At 32.9% G+C, this 20,488-nt stretch overlaps 1 protein-coding gene across 5 annotated transcripts in view; it reads left to right on the top strand.

Moving 5' to 3' along the window:
* DYNC1I2 (dynein cytoplasmic 1 intermediate chain 2) overlaps nt 1-20,488 on the top strand; it is a 57,272-nt gene that overhangs the window by 13,127 nt on the left and 23,657 nt on the right. For 3 of the 5 annotated variants that reach the window (XM_023542854.2, XM_023542853.2, XM_064286996.1), the window contains 3 exons: nt 5,667-5,757; nt 9,877-9,936; nt 12,091-12,206. In XM_023542854.2, coding sequence (XP_023398622.1) covers nt 5,667-5,757; nt 9,877-9,936; nt 12,091-12,206 — 267 coding nt within the window. The remainder of the gene's footprint in view (nt 1-5,666; nt 5,758-9,876; nt 9,937-12,090; nt 12,207-20,488) is intronic. The other 2 variants (XM_064286999.1, XM_064286998.1) reach the window with 1 other exon arrangement.

Genomic DNA, 20,488 nt, shown 5'->3' with positions numbered 1-20,488 from the left:
GATGTTAGGTGCTAGAGAATTATTTTGAAGAAAAATCATGGTTTAGTGGAATGGTGATCTAATTGGGAGGGACTAATACATAAAGGCTTGAAGAAAGGAAAATAAGCATTTCAGGGGATGGCAAAGAAAATAGTTCCTCATGTATCTTATGCTCTGAATTACATTGAAAAAGAATGAAAGAAAGGAAACACTAAAGGAACATTAGTGGAGACCGTTTAAGCTTCATTATTAGGAGAAGAGTCTATATGAGAGGGACAAAATGTTTCAGAGAGTTAAAGTTTAAAGGAACATCTTTCAAAAGGCCAAAATAATAAGGTATGAAAAAGTTATTTAAACATTAATATTCCAGGCTAGGAGCACTTACATCCACAAGGGGGCATTATTGTACCATGGGCTGTGTTTGAGTACTTAAGTATCAAATTGAGCTGCTAGAAGAGAGATCACAACTTTGGGTTATTGCTGAAACTCATTCCTTCCATTTCATTGTGTTCTACCAGCACGTCCATTCCGAACATTAATTTTCCTTGACCGTCCACTTTTTCTAAGTCCTTCTTCCTGGCAGAAACCGCTGACATTCTTGCTAGAACCTTCTTCTACTTAAAAAATGATTGGGCTGTTCCCCATCCCTCGTCCCTGAAACATCCGTGTAGGTTCTGAGTGGTTAATTAGACTCAATTCTACTTGTAAATCCCAGTACATTCTCAGGTTTAAAAATATTGTAGTTGTTTCTCCAAAAGGCAGCAATGTTCATTTTACATCCTTGGAAACCTAAGGTCTAAGCAGGCAGGAAAGACCGTTTTGGTTGACTTTTTGTCCTAGAGAATTAGTGAGCCATGATCCTTCAGTATTTCTTACATGATCTGTGAATGCCATTGTGTCGATTTGTTTTTCAGTTTACTTCACATTTCCCCCTTAGTTCTCGTAGAAAATAGGTATCTTCGCTCTAAACTTTTAAGAAGCTTAGGTTCATTAATATGTTCACATATGCTAATTTTAATTCCTTTATCTTGTACCATTTAAAGCCTGGTTTTGGGCAATTTTATATACAGAACTGTGGAATGATGGTGATTCTGATGAAATCACTATTCCTTCTAAGCAAATCACATCTCAAATACTTGGCGAAAGCTAATTTTTAGTTAGCTTTGAAGGATTCTTTGGGGAAAATGTTAACGCAGGAAGCATCAAAAGAAGATAAAAGGAATACACAGAGTCATTGTACCACAAAGAATTGACATTCAGCCATTTCAGGAGGTAATACATGACCAAGAATCGATAATACTGAAGGGAGAGGTCCAAGCTGCGCTAAAGGCGTTGGTGAGAAACATTGCTCCAGGGATTGATGGAATACCAATTGAGATGTTTCAGCCAACAGATGCAGCGCTGGAAGTACTCACTCATCTATGCCAAGAAATTTGGAAGACAGCTACCTGGCCAGCTGACTGGAAGAGATTCGTATTTGTACCCATCCCAAAGAAAGGAGAGCCGACAGAATGTGGAAATTATAGAACAATATCATTAATAGCACACACAGGTGACATTTTGATGAAGATCATTCAAAAATGGTTACAACAGTACTTGACAGGGAACTGCCAGAAATTCAAGCCGAATTCAGAATCGGGTGTGGAACAAGGGATACCATTGCTAATATCAGATGGATCATGGATGGATCCTGGCTGAAAGCAGAGAATACCAGAAGGATATTTACCTGTGTTTTATTGACTATGCAAAGACATTTGACTATGTGGATTGTAACAAATTATGGATAACATTGGGAAGGAATAGGAATTCCAGAACACTTAATTGTGCTTATGAAGAACCTGTGCTTAGACCAAGAGGCAGTCATTCGAACAGAACAAGGGGATACTGTGTGGCTTAAAGTCAGGAAAGGTATGTGTCAGGGTTGTATCTTTTCACCGTACTCATTCAGCCTGTATGGTGAACAGATAATCTGAGAAGCTGGACTATATGAAGAATGCAGCATCAAGATTGGAGGAAGACTCATTAACAACCTGCGGTAGGCAGATGACACAACCTTGCTTGCTGAAAGCAAGGAGAACTTGAAACACTGATGAACATCAAAGATCACAACCTTCAGTATGGATTGTACCCCAACATAATGAAAACAAAAATACTCACAATTGGACCAATAAGCAATATCAAGATAAATGGATAAAAGATTGAAGTTGTAAAGGATTTCATACTGCTTGGATCCACAATCAATGCCCATGGAAGCAGCAGTCAGGAAATCAGATGTTGCATTGCATTGGGCAAATCTGCTGCAAAAGACCTCTTCAAAGTGTCAAAAAGCAAAGATGTCACTTTGAGGACAAAGGTGCACCTGACCCAAGCCATGGTGTTTTCAGTCAGCTCATATGTATGTGAAAGCTGGACAATGAATAAGGAAGACTGAAGAAGAATTGATGCCTTTGGATAATGGTGTTGATGAAGAATATTCAATATACCATGGACTTCTAGAAGAATGACCAAATCTGTCTTGGAAGAAGTACAACCAGAATGCTCCTTGAAGCAAGGATGGGAAGACTTGTCTCATTTACTTTTGTCGTGTTATCAGGTGGGATCAGTCACTGGAGAAGAACATCATGGTTTGTAAAATGGAGGATCAGTGAAAAAGAGGAAGACCCTTAACAAGATGGATTGACGCGGCAGTTGTAACAATGGACTCAAACACAGCAACGAATTTAAGGATGGTGCAGGACCAGGCAGTGTTTTGTTCTGTTGTACATAGGGTTGCTGTGAGTCAGAATGAAATTGACGGAACCTAACAACAACAATGGATTATGCTGTTTTCATAGCCAACTGATTGTATTCTTAAGCCATCCTTAAACATGAATTCCACAATTGAGTCTTCTCTGAGATTTGAGAGGCTATTAATTGGCCAGGTTTTTTACCTCCCTGAATGCATGTTTTCATTTTTTTTTCCAGAGGTCATTTATTGAAGTCTGGGACTATAGTGATACTGCCTTATTGTGCAATTACTGTATTCTTTGATTTTTCTAGACTAATTGGGTTAATGTGGTAGTCACCAAATAACAACTACCATTCCTTTTTTTTTAAGTTAACATTCCTCCTTTTTCAGTGACAGTGATTTTCTTTGTCCAGGTTTGTCCCTTCTGTGGTACACATTACTTATTATTGCAAGGTGAAGTTGGTGGGCCAGATGATAACTAAGTGTCCTTGATGAGTTCTCTCTATCAGCTAGCTTGAGAACTATGTTTTGGCAGAAAGAATAGAGTTCTGAGATGGAGACTTTTATCTAACTACAATCTATTTCTGAAATTTTTATTTCAGAGCTGGCTATTGTGTGCAGTGGAGTTGATTCTAACTCATAGTGGCCCTATACGCCAGAATAGAACTGACCTAGGATTTCCTAAGCTGTAATTTCTGCGGGATCAGATTGCCAGGTTTTTTCTCCCATGGAATAGCCGTTAGTTTTGAAGCACCAACCTTTTGGTTAGCAGCCGAGTGCTTAGCCATTGTGCCACGAGGGCTCTTTTCAGAACTGGCTAGGGTAGTGTATTTATGCATGCATTATTACTGTTGAGCCTGTTTCCTTAAGGAATTTGAGATGACATGTATTTAAAAAAAATACAGCCTTAACCAAGTAATATACTATTGAACTTGTTGAGTAGAGTCATTGGTACTTGAAGTCTCCAGAAAGAGGGAAAAAAAGATAATGAACTGGAAAAGAGTTGCATAGTTCATCACAAATAATTAGAGTCGTAGGAATATTCTGTTGTTTCCCTGCAATCTTTGTGGTATATATACTTAGAAAAGTTATTTTTCTAAACATGAAGTTAAAGAGGTAATTAAAAGAATACAAAATTTCTTCTTTGAAAATCTTTAGTATGAAAAGATGGTGCCTCATAATAAACACATAATCATGGTTACAGTACAGTAGGCAAACAAGTGTTAGATGTTACTGTTTTATTCCTCTATCAGTCAGAACTTAGACTAGGGGAAGCCTCACTGAGAGGTGGACAAAAAGCTTAGGAAATGCACCCTAAGAGAAGGTAGGGAATATTATTTTTTTATTTTAAATCCAAGTCATTTTTAGCGACTTTGAGTTATATGTACAGTATATGAAGTGATCTGGTCTTCTAATTGTTTTTGAGGGATTTAACCACAAAATTAGAAACATTTGATTATGTTTTTATAGTCCATTGAAATTTAAGCAAAAATTAACCACTGTATCTCAGAAAACAAACATTCTAGCTATGATTTTTTCCCTGATTTTATTACTGATTACCAGTAGAATTTATCATTGAAAAAACAAGGAAAATCAGTTTTGTACTTCTGTTCAAGATGTAATTCATCATATTATATTTGTACATTTGATTAGATTATCAAACCCACTGTTTCTTGCAGCATGTGTAAACGTTTAAACATAATTTTAAGGGTTTAGTGACTGAGTCTTCCAAAAACACAGACTTTATTTAAATGCATATTTCCTTAGATTAGTTCTTATATAACTAGAACTTACCATCTTTTGGGTAGACTATGAAAAGAGGATTTGCCGCTCAACACAAAATACATTAGTGGCTTAATATTGTACGTTGAAAAATTATTTTAAAAAGATACATGGGATTGGGGACATTTATGGTAAAATTTAACCAGAAGATGGCAGTGATGATCCTCCTATACTTCCTGCAATGGTAGTCAGAAAGTTTTACAAATGTAAAAGCATGAAATATGCATGTTCAGCTGTTGTATAATGTTTAAAAGTTGACAATTTAGGGGAAAACATTTGCTCTGTTTGTTTTATATACTGTGAAAAATACATATTTTTCTATAAGAAAGGATTAAGAATATTTTGGGTGTCTGTATCTTTGTCTGTACACTCCAGTTTTTTCTGAATACTGGGGTAAGGAAGTTACCATAAGTCTTGCCTTGTTCAAGTTGCATGCATCACTTCATGTTATGCATCGTGTCGAGAAGGCATGTTGTTTTATGGCCTGTTTGCATTTTTCACCCAAATTGCTGGAAACTAATGAATATTTAGAGGAGCCATTCCTTTAGCCGTGGTCATTTCTCTAAATTGGCTTTTTTTTTTTTTTTTTTGGTGGAGGAGGAGGGAATAAAATCACTTTAAACATTAATTTTTTTGGTTAACAGCTGAGCTCTTAACCACCAGTGCCCCTTAATTTTTGAAAGAAGAATTATTAGGTAAAAATTAATATTTTACAATCTCAGAAAACCAGCGATTAAATGACTTAATGCAGCATATTTCAGAGTTTTAATTTTGGCAGCGGTTATACATATTCCTTATCATCTGGTGATCTTAAAAATGAGAAGTTAGGAAGAGGAGAAGGAATGCCCTCCTTTGAAAATTAGGGCCCAATTTGGTGATGGCTGAGATAAAGACGCATCCTTCCATAATCCTGCCTTGTTTTGTTTTTGTTTTTTGTTTTAAACGTAAAGCCCAAATGCATTTTGCCAGAGAAACTGCATGAATCTTCAGCATGCATTGTTAACTTTGTCTTTTTCCTCTTCTTTCTACTGTTCATTTTCATTCATGTATTTTTGTTTTTTGGTTTGCCATTATTTTTTTCCTTTTGTTAATTCATGTCAAATTACTTTTGAAACGTCATAAGCTGAGCAACCTCTCCGTGTAGTAACAGCGGATACCTGTCTATTTCACTATTTAGTCCCTCCTCCTATGTCTCCATCCTCCAAATCTGTGAGCACACCAAGCGAAGCTGGAAGCCAGGACTCTGGAGATGGTGCCGTGGGATCTAGGTACAGTAGTTTTCTTTTAATATTTTGATGATGGAATGCATTTAGTGCCCATGCTGTTGATGCTTTAGAGGGACTCTTAAGAAGTTGTGTCGGGTTAGCCCCAGCATTTTAAAATCTAATTGACACAGAAATTATCTGTTGTAAGTTGGGAAAAAAATATTTTTACAATAATTTAACCATCACACTTGAGTAACTTAGTACTGAATAGTTAACAGATTTATGCTGATTATTTTACAATAAAAATAGAGGTGTTAATGTATTTGAAATTTTTTGTTTAAATAAATTCCATATTGGTTAGTGAATGTTTAGCTGTAAATAGTGTAAAGCCTCTCTGCTGTGCTTAATTCCCCATTCAGTAATTGAAATTCTAAACAGTTCAGTTAAGCAAAGTCTGTTCTGTTAAATCACTAGTTCTGCTAATTAAGACAAAATAATAATGCATAAAATACCAAGAATAAGGCATAATTGCTAAAGAAACACCAACTGTTTACTGCCAGGTTTTCCTGAACTTGCATCTTCCTTGTAAAACTGTATTTCAGGTTTGTTTTAGGAGCCTGCACACACGCAGACACTTGCTTTTCAAAAGTTCTGCAAGATTTCCACTTCCGTCTGAAGATTGTATTAGGGAAAGTGTTATTACTTTTTGTTGTACATATTTGCATGATAATAGTGTTTCTTTAATAGCATCATACTTTTTGAATTCTTGTGACAGTTGAAATGAGATTAAACGTAGCTAGTCAAAACCCACAGCTGATTCAGAGTTCCTATTTTGGGCCAGTAAGTTAAATGTCCTCCTCAACAAAATCTCCAAACACACCTTTTAAAAACTTATAAACCAAACTGATAGAAGTTTTCTCTTTTTTGTGCTGAGACCTCTGATTAAAGTTAAAAACAATGAAAAAAAAAGTAACAAGTGTGCAGAGGAAAAGGCAAGAAAAAAGAAACAACGGGAGAGGCTAGATGGATACTTCATAAGCTCAGTACTTTAATCAGTCTCTGAATAATCAGGTTATGATTAACAATTGGAAGGCACACAAAGCTTACCAGTTTGAATTTGATCTGTGCTTTCCAGAATTGTTCTGTATACGGAACCAGAATTGCACATATTGTAAATCTAAAGAAATACAGTTGTTGAAGGTAAACAATGTAACTCTTTTGTTTAAAAAACTCAAAACTTTTCTTTTTAGAAATAATGTTATCACTTTATAAAATAATATGTATTATGGACTAAAGACTCTTTAGTCTAAATTTACTTTTAGGGCTGAATTTATTTGTGTCATGCTTTTGTGTTTTTATATAAACATGTTAGTGTTTCTTTTCCAATAATAAGTGGTATTTTCAAGTGAAGAATTTTTTTTTCCTTGTGCAACATTATAATAAAAATATTTCCCAAAATAAAAAACTATTAAATTTCTTGATTTGCTTTGTATATAATTTTTATGTGGATACTATACTTTGTTCATTTCTGAACTCATTGTTTCTGATTTTTAATAAGTGTAGGGAGATTATTTTAAGTTATTGCCAGCAGGCTTACTTTCAAAAAAGTGCTATGTCACATATACCTGATTTGCAAAATTAATGTGTTCTCCTGAATTTCAGGGACAGCATAGAAAGTAGTAGAGAACCTTTGAATATTGTAAATTGGAACAGGGAGTAAATATTGTTAAGAAAAGTATTTATTCATGTATAGAACAAATGCTCATCAAATTGCCAACTTTGTGTTAGATACTGTAGGTTACCACAAAACAATAAGATGTTCATGGCCCTTGCCTTTGTAGAAATTAATTCTAATGATTATATCATTAAAGATATTATACATTTTGTTGAAAAATTATAAGTGTAGTATGTCGGTTTAATGATAAATTGTGAAACAATGAAACAGGTGGTTTAATATCTTTTGGAGTAACTATTCTTATTAGGGAATGAATACAAAATTAAAGTTTCTTCTACATTTAACAGAAGAGAAAAAAATCCTCATCTTGAAAGAGGTGACCTTGTATCTTTTCAGTTGTAATACATGCATGGTTTGTCTCCTTTGAGAGCAGAGACTCATTTGAAACACTAATTTTCAAGAGGGCTGAGTGTATTCATTGTGTGTGCACGTCTGTGTGTAGAAGACTATGAATTGCACTAAATCATTTCCAGATTCCATAGTGGAGAGAGAATTAATATTGTTGATGGTGATAAGGCAGTAAAATAATAGTATTTCAAAATATGTGGCATTGTAAAAGACTGCTAAGAGTGTGAGAGTGAAGAAGAATGAACTTGAATTGAGCAGGCATGACAACAGTGAAAGAATAAAGAGAAGAAGTATTACCACAGGAAAATGCACGTGGAATGTATGAACCCGTACGCTTAACTTCGTTAGTTGGCCAAGACGGTCTAGGATTAGTACACTCAGTGAGTAAGAAAAGATAGATTAGATATTACCAAATACGTTATCTAAATATGTCTGAATCATTATTTCTGAGTGCCAAGAGTTTCTTTTGGGCCTGGTGATAATGTATGAGTAAATATAAAAGACCATGAAATGTGGTATTTCTCTAACTTAACAAATTAGAAAGCTGCATTTCATTAAGTTTCTAGTTCATTTTCTGAATCACCTCTGTCATCTCTAAAGTTTGGGTGACGGTTATTCAATTGGCTATTCCATGCCCCCTGTTCCTTTTTTGTAGATCAGCTTATTTCTCAGGCTTTAGGATTACATTGGAATTTTATATTATATGTCTGCAGATGCCTGTAATAACTGTAATCACGTATGTTCTTCAGTGTATTGCCAGTATTTTGAGGTCTTACCTGCTTTTAAATTAAAATAACATCTTCAACAAGGAGCCTTAAGTCATTGATAACAGCAATGGCTGTCATATGATGTAAAGGCTGTGGACAGAACATTCCTTGAAGAGCATCTCATAGAATCCCTTCTGGTTTAACAAAGCCTAAGTTTGTTGCTGTTCATTACTTAGTGCAAAGTAGATTTAAGTTTGTTGCTGTTCATTACTTTGGCTTCTTTCATTGCATGCACACAATCCTATAGAAATTCTAAGGTCTTTATATTTTTAAATGAAGGGTTTATCTAGTTTAATTCATCCAATTGTTTATTGATAAATTGTATACACAGGTAAAATAGAGAAATCACTTGTTTATATTAAAATACTGTGGAAGTTTTAGTTGTGTATTAAAATTTATATCTTATATAAGTGAGAAATATATTTGACAGAAATGGTAGCACTAAATGTGTTGTGCTTAACTTTCTTATAGGGCTATAAGCATCATGTAGTACTGTATGTAGTTATTTTTCATGTTTCTAGCTTATAAGAATGCCAGTGTAAAAAAGTGCGTTTTATTCTAGTAATTATTAGATTTGGCTTAAGTGGAGAAGACCCCATGTAAGTTGTTTACCCAGTAGGCAAGGCTAAAACACAACTGATCATTTATTTAAGATAGATATTCTCTAAAAGACTTAAAGTAAATCCTTTAAACATAAAATATTTTTCCAGGAAAAAATCTGTTTTATCCTAGAGACAGAAATCTTTAGTTGCTATCTAAAGCAGATGACATGTAAGCCCAAGGCAGTGCTTAACCCATAAATTACAGAAGGGTCACATTTTGGAAACTTTAGCCATTTTGTATCCCAGTGGAATAGTCTTTGGTTTTCTTACCGAAAGGCTTATGTGTTGACTCATTTCCTTTACCAATATGACAATTTCCTGCACATATTTAATGCTTTGGGCAAGATTACAATATGTTAACCAAGATTTTTTACTAATGCTTTTTTCATTAGAAAACTTAAATAAAATTGTAATTATTTTATATCGTATCTTGTTATGGTCTATAAATAATGTATTATTTGGGTTGTTAGCTAATTTAGTTTCCTATAATCTGAAAATTCTAAGTCTTTTTACTATTCTGGGTTGTATGCTTGTGTCTTAACCATATTATACCTAGTGCATGCACTAAACCATTGAGTGATACCTGTTTTGTTTTGTTGTCTTACTAACCAGAACATGTGGTTTTTAATTGTGAACAGTACTTTAGCTTTAGCTATTTATAGAATGTATTTGCTTGACTAACCTATGGCCTTTTTTGCTAATACTTCATGGTTGTCCTACAACCATTTAGGACGCTGCATTGGGATACAGACCCGTCAGTTCTTCAGCTTCACTCAGATTCCGATTTGGGGTATCGAATAGATTTATTACTTCCCTCTTTTATAGTTAATTTGATTCTTTGTGAAACTGTCCTAATTTTATTTTGCATAAGTTTCTAATATTGCTGTATATAGTTAGGAAAAAAGCTATATTTTACTGTGACACCTCATTTATCGTGTGTCATTAGTGGAAGAAGTATTCTGTATGTGTGATTTTCTAGGTGTCCTAAGTCGACTCATTTAAATGCCCAAATTCCTTTTCTTATTTCTGTATTTTCAATGGAAGTTTTTCTAAAAAGTATTACAAACTTCCCAGATTATTTCTAATGTATATTCTACATATAATTGAACCTTTTCTTGGTTATTCATATGAATATGAATTTATTTTCAATGTTAAAATTCACCAATGGGCTTATAAGGTTTTGAAAGTACAGAGCTATTGAGCTCTACACTATGGCCCGTGATTACTATTTATTCATTCATTAATTCATTCTTTCATATATGCAATGCAAATGATAAATTCTTGTTGCTGCCATTGTGCCTGACTCAGCTCATTTCCCCTGGTAATTTGCAGCTCCTGAAGTATATGGCCACGCCTATTGGAATTATCTCTAAATCTAGAGTAATAAGTCGAATTAGGACATATAAGAAAAGTATATGAGCTCCTAATATATTACCTGGAAGGCCTGTCTTGGCTGCCCTGATTCTTTTCTCCCCCATTGCTTCTTTATTCTTAGTAAAGATGGCTTTTGAATAAAGAAGATATTTTCTCCCTACTCTCCCACTCCTAAATCTTGGAATATTTTGTTTGATTATTTGTTTTAATATTGTGATTTTTGTCTGTTAGACCCTAAATGCAGTCAAGTTAGTGACTGGGCCTAATGTTGTTGGCTTGACCATTTTTTTCCAGATATGTGAGTGATCCGCTTTTCCTATAGTTTACATCTTAAGAATCAGAATATAAAGCTTTATTTAAATTTCATTCTTAGATTACTAGATTATTTCAGATGTGCTTAAATTGTCCCGTTTAATTCTTTGATTATGCTTTTCATTTTTCTTTAAGGCTAATATATTTCTAAAGTAGAAAACACATTGGAAATTTTTTATGGCCCACATTTAGGACTTTAATTTTAAAATGTGCTGATTTTATTATATTTTTTGGTTCAGGATTTTGGAATTAGTTACAAACAGAATTGAAAAGGATTCTTATATACAAAAAAAGATACTATATTACCACTGATACATTTATTTCAGATATCCTACTTGGTATTTTAGAATTTAAAGAGCAGTATCTTTATTGTATATCCTTTACAACAGCTATTTATTTGAGAACTTCTGTGGGAGTTTGAAAGAGTATTTGGTTTAGAATTTAGACATCTAATATAATCACCCAGATATCTCATAATTTTTTTTGTTTGTTTTGGTCCGTTTTCCTCAGCTATAATCCTCCTCTTCCTACTATTTGTCAAAAAAGAATTTATTCCCTCTCTTTAACTAAAACAGAAATGACTTTAGTAGCTTTATGGTATTCAAAGCATCTGTTGCTTTAGTCTAGCTGTAAATATATCTGCACCTTAGTTTTTCCTTATGTGAATCAAGGACAATATTGACCATGCAGAGATTAGAGATTTAGATATTTCACTGTAAAGTCTAAATTGACAGTACAGCTCTCAATTTCTGCCAGATATAAGTAGTAGAAGGAAAGGTTTTCAACAGAAATCTGCTTTTTAATCTTAAAGCTGAAGTCTGCTAATGGTGAAGAGAATAAAACTTGATCATAATGAGATCCATATTTCTGACTCTTCAAAAGAGTCCAGAGTCATATTCCTCCTAAAAATAGTTATCGTGACCAACCATAGTCAACAATCTACTCTGAAATTCCTCTTGCTCTAGTATCACCCACACATTTACTCTAAGAAACTAAATTATTTGCCTTTTTAAAGTGTGAAGTAAGCACCCTGAATGATTCAGAAATGCCTTTTGTTTTTTTCTGTCTTCTAATTCTTGTGTTAAAATAAAGTCAATTCATTGTTCATTAAAAAATTTCTTGAATAAAACAAGAATTTAAATTACAATGTTGGATGCACATGAATGTTTAATTCTTAATTTTCCAAAATAACATGGTTTGACGTAGTTAAAACGTATCATTTGTTATATTTAAAAACATTTGTATTCCCTTTATTTAGACGAGGACCTATTAAACTCGGAATGGCTAAAATTACACAAGTTGACTTTCCTCCTCGAGAAATCGTCACGTATACAAAGGAAACTCAGACTCCAGTTATGGCTCAGCCCAAAGAAGGTGAATATCTGTCTTTAATGTGATTGTCATTATGCCCTCATGTTAAATGAGTAGATTCATTCATTCTTTCCTTCTTTCTTCTTGCCGTTGTTTTATTTTTATTTTTGCCATATTTTCTTAGGGAAACGTTATAAAACTAATGCTTTGGGATTTCTGTATGTCTTTATTTTTTGGAGTTTTTAAACTTTTTTTAAGAAGTTAATAGTATAAACTATATTATGGTTTTCAATTTTGTTGACATAAATTTAAGTCATTGATTCTTCATGTCATTTACAAGGGCTGCTTTTAGAAGCTGGAAAGCTTAACAGTGTTCTTTTTCTGTGTCATTGACCATAATTCCTCCCCCAAAAAGTTGAATCACTCAGTAAAATTATGTAAATTACTATTCTTTAGAGCATACTGTATTCTGATATGCTGTCATTGTTATCCATACTAATGAACAAATCTAGACTGAATTCTTAAACCTTCTTTTATGCTCTTAGGGCTGTACTGTGTAGATTCTGTAGTAGTCTGTAATCCGTGTATAATGGTGAGAAGTATGCACAGACATTATATTGAATGTGGAGTCCTTTCATTCTTAAATAAACCAGAAAGACTTACCATTTTTAAATTGGGGATTAATTTTTTAAATCTCATCAGATAGCTAATGATTCAGCACAAAATAATATAGTTTTTGTTTTACCTGTAAGGCTAATGTGTTTATGTTATACATAGAAGAAATTTACATGAGACCCTAATATAAGTCTGCAGTCTCGAACCTGAAACATCTGGGGCTATATATATATAAAACTTAGAATTTTTCAGATTTTAGAAAAATAATAAAGTATAAATACCATACGTAAGCACACCAACAGGGTCTTGGGCCTTAATATTTTGGCAGCAAAAAATATGAGTATTCACGCTAATTAAGATAAATAATGATTATAGCTTTACCTCCTGTTATGTCAGGGTTTACCTCCAGATGAGCTTCATCGTGTAAACCAAACCAGTACTTAATTTTAGAGTCATTGATATTTTGGAATCGTGGCTAAAATATTGTGGGCCCATAATAAATGATTCGTTACCCTTTTAGCAGTTTGTACATAAGGAACATTTTTTTCTCTTTAGCCAGGAAAAATGTATTCCTAATTAATTACAGAAAATCAAGCATAAAACCTTTCTTTATCAGATGTTTAAATTAATTTATTTTTAAAATTTTGGTTATATTACCATATTTCTCCACTAAGGAGAAACAAAGGTAATATTTATTGCAAAAAGCCCAGAAAACACAGGTAAGCAAAAGGGGGCACAAATCCTTGAAATCCCTATTACGAAAAAGAATTTACATTATTATGTTTGTTTATACCTCAAGATAAAATCAGAATTGTAACTATTTACAACTTTGTTTGACTTAGTAGATCATCACATGCACTTTCAACAACTCTCCCATTTCTGCTCACTAAGGATGGAAATGAAATAAATACCTTGAACTTTTCCTTTCACTTTCATCTTGTTTTCAAAAGGAGTTGACATTATCATAGATACAGTTATACTTTGATAATTTTGAGGAAATTGAGGTAACACTTTGATCCAAGTATTTTTTTACTTGACTATGTTCATTTCATTCCTACTGCTTCATTAGTTGGTAAGATAGCTTTCATAGGTGTGAAATCCTTATCCTACCAGAAAAAAAAAGCCATCAATGGTAAAATCTTTAAGAAAGGGAGGAAGTAAAAAAAGTGTTGAACTGGCAGTATGAAGAGTATTAAAACTGCAGGATTCCATAATTTCTAAAAAAATATTGTTACTAATATATTAATTTGGTAAGTATTAGTGTCTTTTTGGAACTACATTATTAGATGTGTTAACTCAGAAAGTGAGCAAAATATCCAAAATGAGAGCATAGTGATTCATTTAAAAAATACTTTAGCTTTTATTTTTCATCTGCTAATTTAGACATTGTATTTTTAGTTACACTATCATACTTTTGAAATGCATTTTGGACTATTTGAAATGAAAAGTGTTCTGAAGCTATTTTGGGTAATACCTATTATAATATACCTATAATTATGTGCAGTGTAAGTGAAAACTTTCATTTTTGTAAAACAATTTTTCATAATTATTATAGCAGCACATCATAGAAATTTAGAAAATACAGAAAGGATATAAAGAGGAAATGTCTGTGATAGCACTGTGCAATAGCCATTGTTAACATTTTGTTTCCAGTCAGTTTTCTATGAGTATTTTTTTTTTCAAAAATTATACGCACACATATGATTTCGTATCCTGCTTGAAATCTGCATTTTTAATTGCTAATTTTTGACATGCATATAAATTTTAAAACATGAACATGTAACTTAATATCTTTGGACTAGTTTGGATATATAGCTGGCATAATCTAAGACTGGCATTTTCCATAAAAAAGTTCCCATTTTTATTTTGCAAGTAATTAAAAAAATTAAAAGATCACAATTTTAATGACCAGAAGTAGAAGATAATCTGTGTGCTTTTCAGCTTGAAGCTATTCAGGGCAAGGCATTTAATCTCATCATACTTCAGCTTCTTTGCCAAATTTTTCATGAGCACAGAGAAAATTCTCGAGCCCTGTTTCTTCTTACTGTATGTAATACCAGGCCTGAACAGTGCCTGGAATGTGGTAAGTATTCAGTACATATTTGGTGAAGGAATTGCTTTTACCTACTCAGGAGAATGATTTTGCCTACCTGGGATGTTATTTTCACGCTCTCACTCTGAAAGAACTACTGGGAAAGTAGGCTATTTTTCAAGTGTTAATATTTCAGTACAGTTGATGAAATTGGGTTAAAAAATGGGATTAGCCTTAGTTCCTCGTTTTAATACAATTGTAACATGTTCTAAACATTATTTGCCCTGGTTCCAGAAATGAAACCATTATAGATTTTTTATAGTCATTCCAGGAGGACGTACTGTGTAGATATAAACACGTTCTGTTATTTTGTGTTCTTTATATCTCTCTGAACGCTATTAGCAAAATTGAATCTGTCAACATTTTTAAATATATTATTTTAACTATTTGTGTCAGTAGTTTTCCAAACTTCACGTTTTAAATTGATGACTGAAAATTATAACAGCAAAGAGTGCCTACTATGTATCAGGCATAGTGTGAGGCACTTTACGTTTTCTCTAATTCTCTCACCAAAATGCTGAAATTTAAGTATTAGTTCCATTTACACATGATGAAGCTGAATTTGAAAAAGATAGTTTATCAAAGACCACGTAACTAATAGCAATGATTCTAAAACAAGTCTTAGTGATTCCAAGATGTGCTTTCTCTCTCACATTGCCTCTAAAGTAGTGACTTTTACGTTTTTTATAATAGCAACTTATAATAAGAAATCCGGTTTATATTACAATCCGGTACAAACATAGATATATATGTATAACTGAAAAGTTTTATTGAACAGTACCTTCCCTTCCTTGTTATATGCAGGGCCCTCTGATGTTTTCTATCTAGTTCTATTTCATTTTCTTTAAAATGCTGACCATGACACACTAAATTTATGGGTTTAAACCCATAGTTTGAAAAACTCTTCATTAGAGGGTAAGATGGTTGGCTTATTTATAAATGGGTGTATCTGCATCAGAACAATATTTTATAGTGATTGTCTCAGAGTGTATGAGTAAGTGGCTTTTACCTTCTGTGACGTTAAGTAGACTTTTTCTTATCTTCACTGATAGGTGAAAGTGATAAGATGAGCCTAGTTTCTAATGGGTTTATCCTCATCAGCGCCAATAATTACTAACCTTTCCTGTGTAAGCTAGACTTAGATGTTAATTTTATAAAGGCCCATGCTTATCCATTCGCAAGTTAGCAACATGTTCATTGATTCTATAAGTTTATTGAGTATATGCTATTTATGAAGGCACTGTATTATCCTTTTCTTCAGTTTTGTGGTCCTTTTAGTTACAGGTTGAGATATGTAAGCGAAAGAAAATGAAAAATGTATCCTGATACCATGGGGCCATACTTAGCCTTTGGAGCTGTTTTTTTTTTTTTAAAGGAGATAATTTCCTTTCTATATCATTAAAATTATTTTCATGTCTGAGGTTCTTACATTGTTTCATTTCCCAATTTGTGAAAGTTTTAGAAAGAAGAAAGAAAAATACTGAAATGAAGGCTTTGTAATGAAAACACTTTGTGCTTGACTATACTTATGCTCATCCATTGCTTTAATACAACAGTTTTTAAACTTAGCCTGGTTGGTTTCCACTGAAGAATTATGTAACAAATTGCAAAACTCACCATGAGACAAAATTTCTGAAATCACAATTTGAGTGTAACAGATAGTAAATTAAAGTTGGGTAGGCTGTATAATCAGTGCAGAAGTAATGTGAGTTCCTGAATTGAACATAGAAATTGGTTTTATCTTTGTTCTATTTTTTTTTTTAATGGCTTTGTTTTTTGGTTTTTTTTTAAGCAATAGTTTTTGTTCTGTCTTAATTTTCTTTTTCTGCTTTCTAGCTATCTTCTTGCTTTCAAGTTTACTCTGTAAGTTGGTAGTACTATTTCCAAACTCAGCTGCTTTGCTGTATTAAAACACCTACCGTGAATGACATTGACTAGGACCACGTGACCTCAGTCAGTTTCACTCTCGGCAGGTAAAAAGCTTCTCGTGGCAGGAGCATGGTGCCCATAAGCCACGCTACTGGAAAAGTTACTTTTTTCCAAGTTTTTAACTCTTTTGAAAGTGGCATTATTTTTTCTTATGCAGCTGTTCAGTATGATTTTTTTTTTGAAAATTTTATTCTTTTTGGAAACAAGGGATTTTTAAAGGAGTAAGAAATCCTTACCCGTTGCCATTGAGTCAATTCCGACTCATAGCGACCCTATAGGACAGAGTAGAACTGCCCCATTGGGTTTCCAAGGAGCACCTGATGAATTTGGACTGCCGACCTTCTGGTTAGCAGCCATAGCTCTTATTCAGTTATGTAATCTAATTAGCTCCTTACACCTGAGGAAATGGAGACCCACCCAGGAAGTTAATGATCCTAAGCATGAATGTGAGTAAACGTCAGGGCTACAACTAGAACTTGGCTCTTGATTTCCAGAGAAGAGCTGTTTTCATACCATTCTACTTTCTTACCTGTATAGAGTTTTATAATTATTGCTGGTATTGGTTTGGTAGCCAGATATTTTCATCAGATACACACTGATTAGTATTTCTAATGTTGATTAGCATTTATAATGTATAGAAAATTCTTAGGCATGAACAACCCTTAATCCTTTTTTGTATGATCTTAACATCTGGAATCCACACTTTCCAAATAGAGTAAATTTGTGGGCCTTCTGGTTAGTATTACCCTTGTCTAAAATGGATTTTTTAAAATTCTCGAATAAATTAGTAACATATTTACTAAATTAGTTTTAATCTTTAGAGAGTCCATGAGAATATAAATATAATTGAAAATTGAAGCATTCGTTCTTACTCTTGACTGAAAGTCTTTAGTCTGCATATCTGAAACTGTGGCCTCAGAAAAATACAATATTTGGTAAGAGATCACAGGTAACAGATTCTAAGTGATACTAATACTGCCAAAATAAAATTTGAATTATGTCTTAAAAAAATACTGTATGAAGAAACAAATTCTGGTTTAAAATCAAGTAAGTGTTATAATTTATTGTGCTTTTCAAATTCCCTCCCCCCCCAAATTAGCAATAGATCTGTATTCAAAATATTTCTAATTTAAAAGTCAGCTTTTTCCTTGTTGAAGATTCAAATTATTAAGGAAATCCAAGTGGCTTTGCATCTTCTTCTAATTGTTTAAAAGAAGGAAAGGAATGGATTTCACTGATACATTCCTGAAGCTTTGTCCCAAGGTAACTCTCAATACGTGTTTGATTTTAAAGGATAAGGTATAAGAGGATTAAATTATGGACAAAGAGATTGAATGGAGTGATTCAAAATGATACTGATACAGAAAAGAATTATTTTGAGAATATTAAGGGAAAATCATTCATATCCAACCTGTATCTTTAAGCTAATGATGGAAGCATTTCCCTCTAATATTCTCGTTTTATGCAAGATGTTTGTGAGATTATTCATAAATTGAATTTTTGTAAATCAAATCATTCTCATATGTAACAGCAGACAGATAACCAGATTTTTAGAACTCATTGGCAGCTTTCTTTGTGCTGTGAATAATCAAACTACTTTGTAAGTTAGGAATTCTTCATAGGATATTAAATTATCTTAGAGTATACCAGTATAATGAAGCTACATAATGAATTGATAAGACAGTAAATGTATTTCCTAAACAACATTAATGCACTAATAATGGAATTTGTTATTGAGAATTGGCTTAATCATGATGTGATAGATACCTAAGGATCAGTTTGTTTTTTAAAGATAAAATTATTGTTTAGGTGAAAGTTTATAGACCAAATTAGTTTTCCATTTAACAGTTTATACACAGCTTGTTTCATGACATTGGTTGCAAACCCCTGAATGTGTCAGCACTCTCCCCACTTCCTCCCTGGGTTCCCCATGTCCATTTGCCCAGCTTTTCTGCCTCTACCATCCTTCTAAATTTTGCTTTTGGGAAAATGCTGCCTGTTAGGTCTTGTATAGTTGATTGTTCTGAGGTGTACATTCCTCACTGGTGTTATTGTTCATTTTATAGGCCTATTATATGGTTATAATGTGATCTCCAGGAGTGATTTCAATTCCAAGTTTGAAGGGTGTCTAGGGCCATGTTTGTTTAGTAAGGATTTTCTAGGATCTTGCATGTTACCTTTCAAATGTATTGTAATATCTTAAAATAATTCAAAGTGTACTTTTGTGCTTTATTCTTAACTTTAATGTATCTTATGTGTCTGAAATGTAATATGACATACAGATGAGAAAACTTGGTTTGAAGACTCCTTCCTTTAGCTTAACAAAAGCCACCCATTTCACAGATGATTTAACTTTGATTAACCGACTCCCATTGTAACAGATTATTCCGACAACTGGAATTTCATTCTTTGATGTTATTTCTAGGTGCAGCTTAATTTACAGCACAACTTTTCTTTCCAACTCCCCAAAATACATCACAATTTTGACGTTAACTCAAAGTAAAAATTCAGTGGTTCGTTAAACCTAGTTTTAGAATTCATTGACAAGAGACTTGTCATTTTAAAAATGTAACTGCTACGTTTATGCATTCTTCACTGCTCAGTTTATAACCTTAGATTCCCTGTCAGAGAAAGCATAGAGTTAACCACTTAGCATATTGTAATGAATATTCATCAATAAATTGATGTGACATGGCAGTCCCATTTTTCAGTCTTCCTGCTCTGTTGCACTCTTTCCAGCTTTAAATATATTATAGTTTATCATGTAATAAGGACTATCTTTTAAAATCTTTAGAATTATAATACCGTATTTTTGGTCATGCTAATTATACTTTAATAGCTATCATGTTTTGTTTTTTTTTTTTTTAGCTATCATGTTAGTTTATAATAAGAGAAGTCTACTTGTTTCTGAGGAACATTTTCTAATCTGCTGTTACTGATATTTGGCATTTTTGCCAAATATTTAGTGACATAGAATTGTTTAAGAAATGAATTTTGTTTTTATGTCCCTTGAAATTTATTTAACTTAATTGCTTTTATAAAATTTTGGTTTAAATACCTATTATAGTTTTAAATCCATGTAGAAATGGAGGTATGTATAATTGTTTTAAAATAAAATCCTGAGAACATGTATTTAAATAGTTGATATCAACTACAACAGATAATTTATGTGGACAAATAGGCATGGAAAATGGCATATAGTAGATGAATAAAGATCATGTCTAACATACTTCATCTGCATTTTAAATTTTAAAAGGAAAAGAGAATTTATAAACAAGATCTTTTCTGTTAAATATGTAGATTGTGAGGTCATTTAGCACTAAAGTACTGACCATATGCATTATGACAGGAATTTGACACCTGTCATTGGAAATGGCACTTAGAAGCCATATAATGCAACAAAGTTGAGAGAGGAGAATAATATGTGGATAGTAGGCTGTAATTTATAATTCACATTGCTTAAGAATGACCTCTCCAGGGTGACTGAAAATCCCTATCTTTGATTTTAGAATTTGCATACAGTGAACCCTACTAGTAAAGAGAATTGATTAGAATAACTAATAGTATTAGCAAAAAAATGGAAAAATGCATATATATTTGCATAGTGAATTTTTAATTGAAGTAAATATCCTATTAATCCACAAGTCAACTTTAAGTTAAGTATAATTAAATTATTTTATTACATTACACCCATAGGTCACTTTGTGGC

Source organism: Loxodonta africana, chromosome 6 (assembly GCF_030014295.1).
Source record: "Loxodonta africana isolate mLoxAfr1 chromosome 6, mLoxAfr1.hap2, whole genome shotgun sequence".
In the NCBI taxonomy this organism is placed as follows: domain Eukaryota; kingdom Metazoa; phylum Chordata; class Mammalia; order Proboscidea; family Elephantidae; genus Loxodonta; species Loxodonta africana.
Note: the sequence above shows the minus strand (reverse complement) of the source record. Positions and strands in the feature narration are given on the sequence as shown.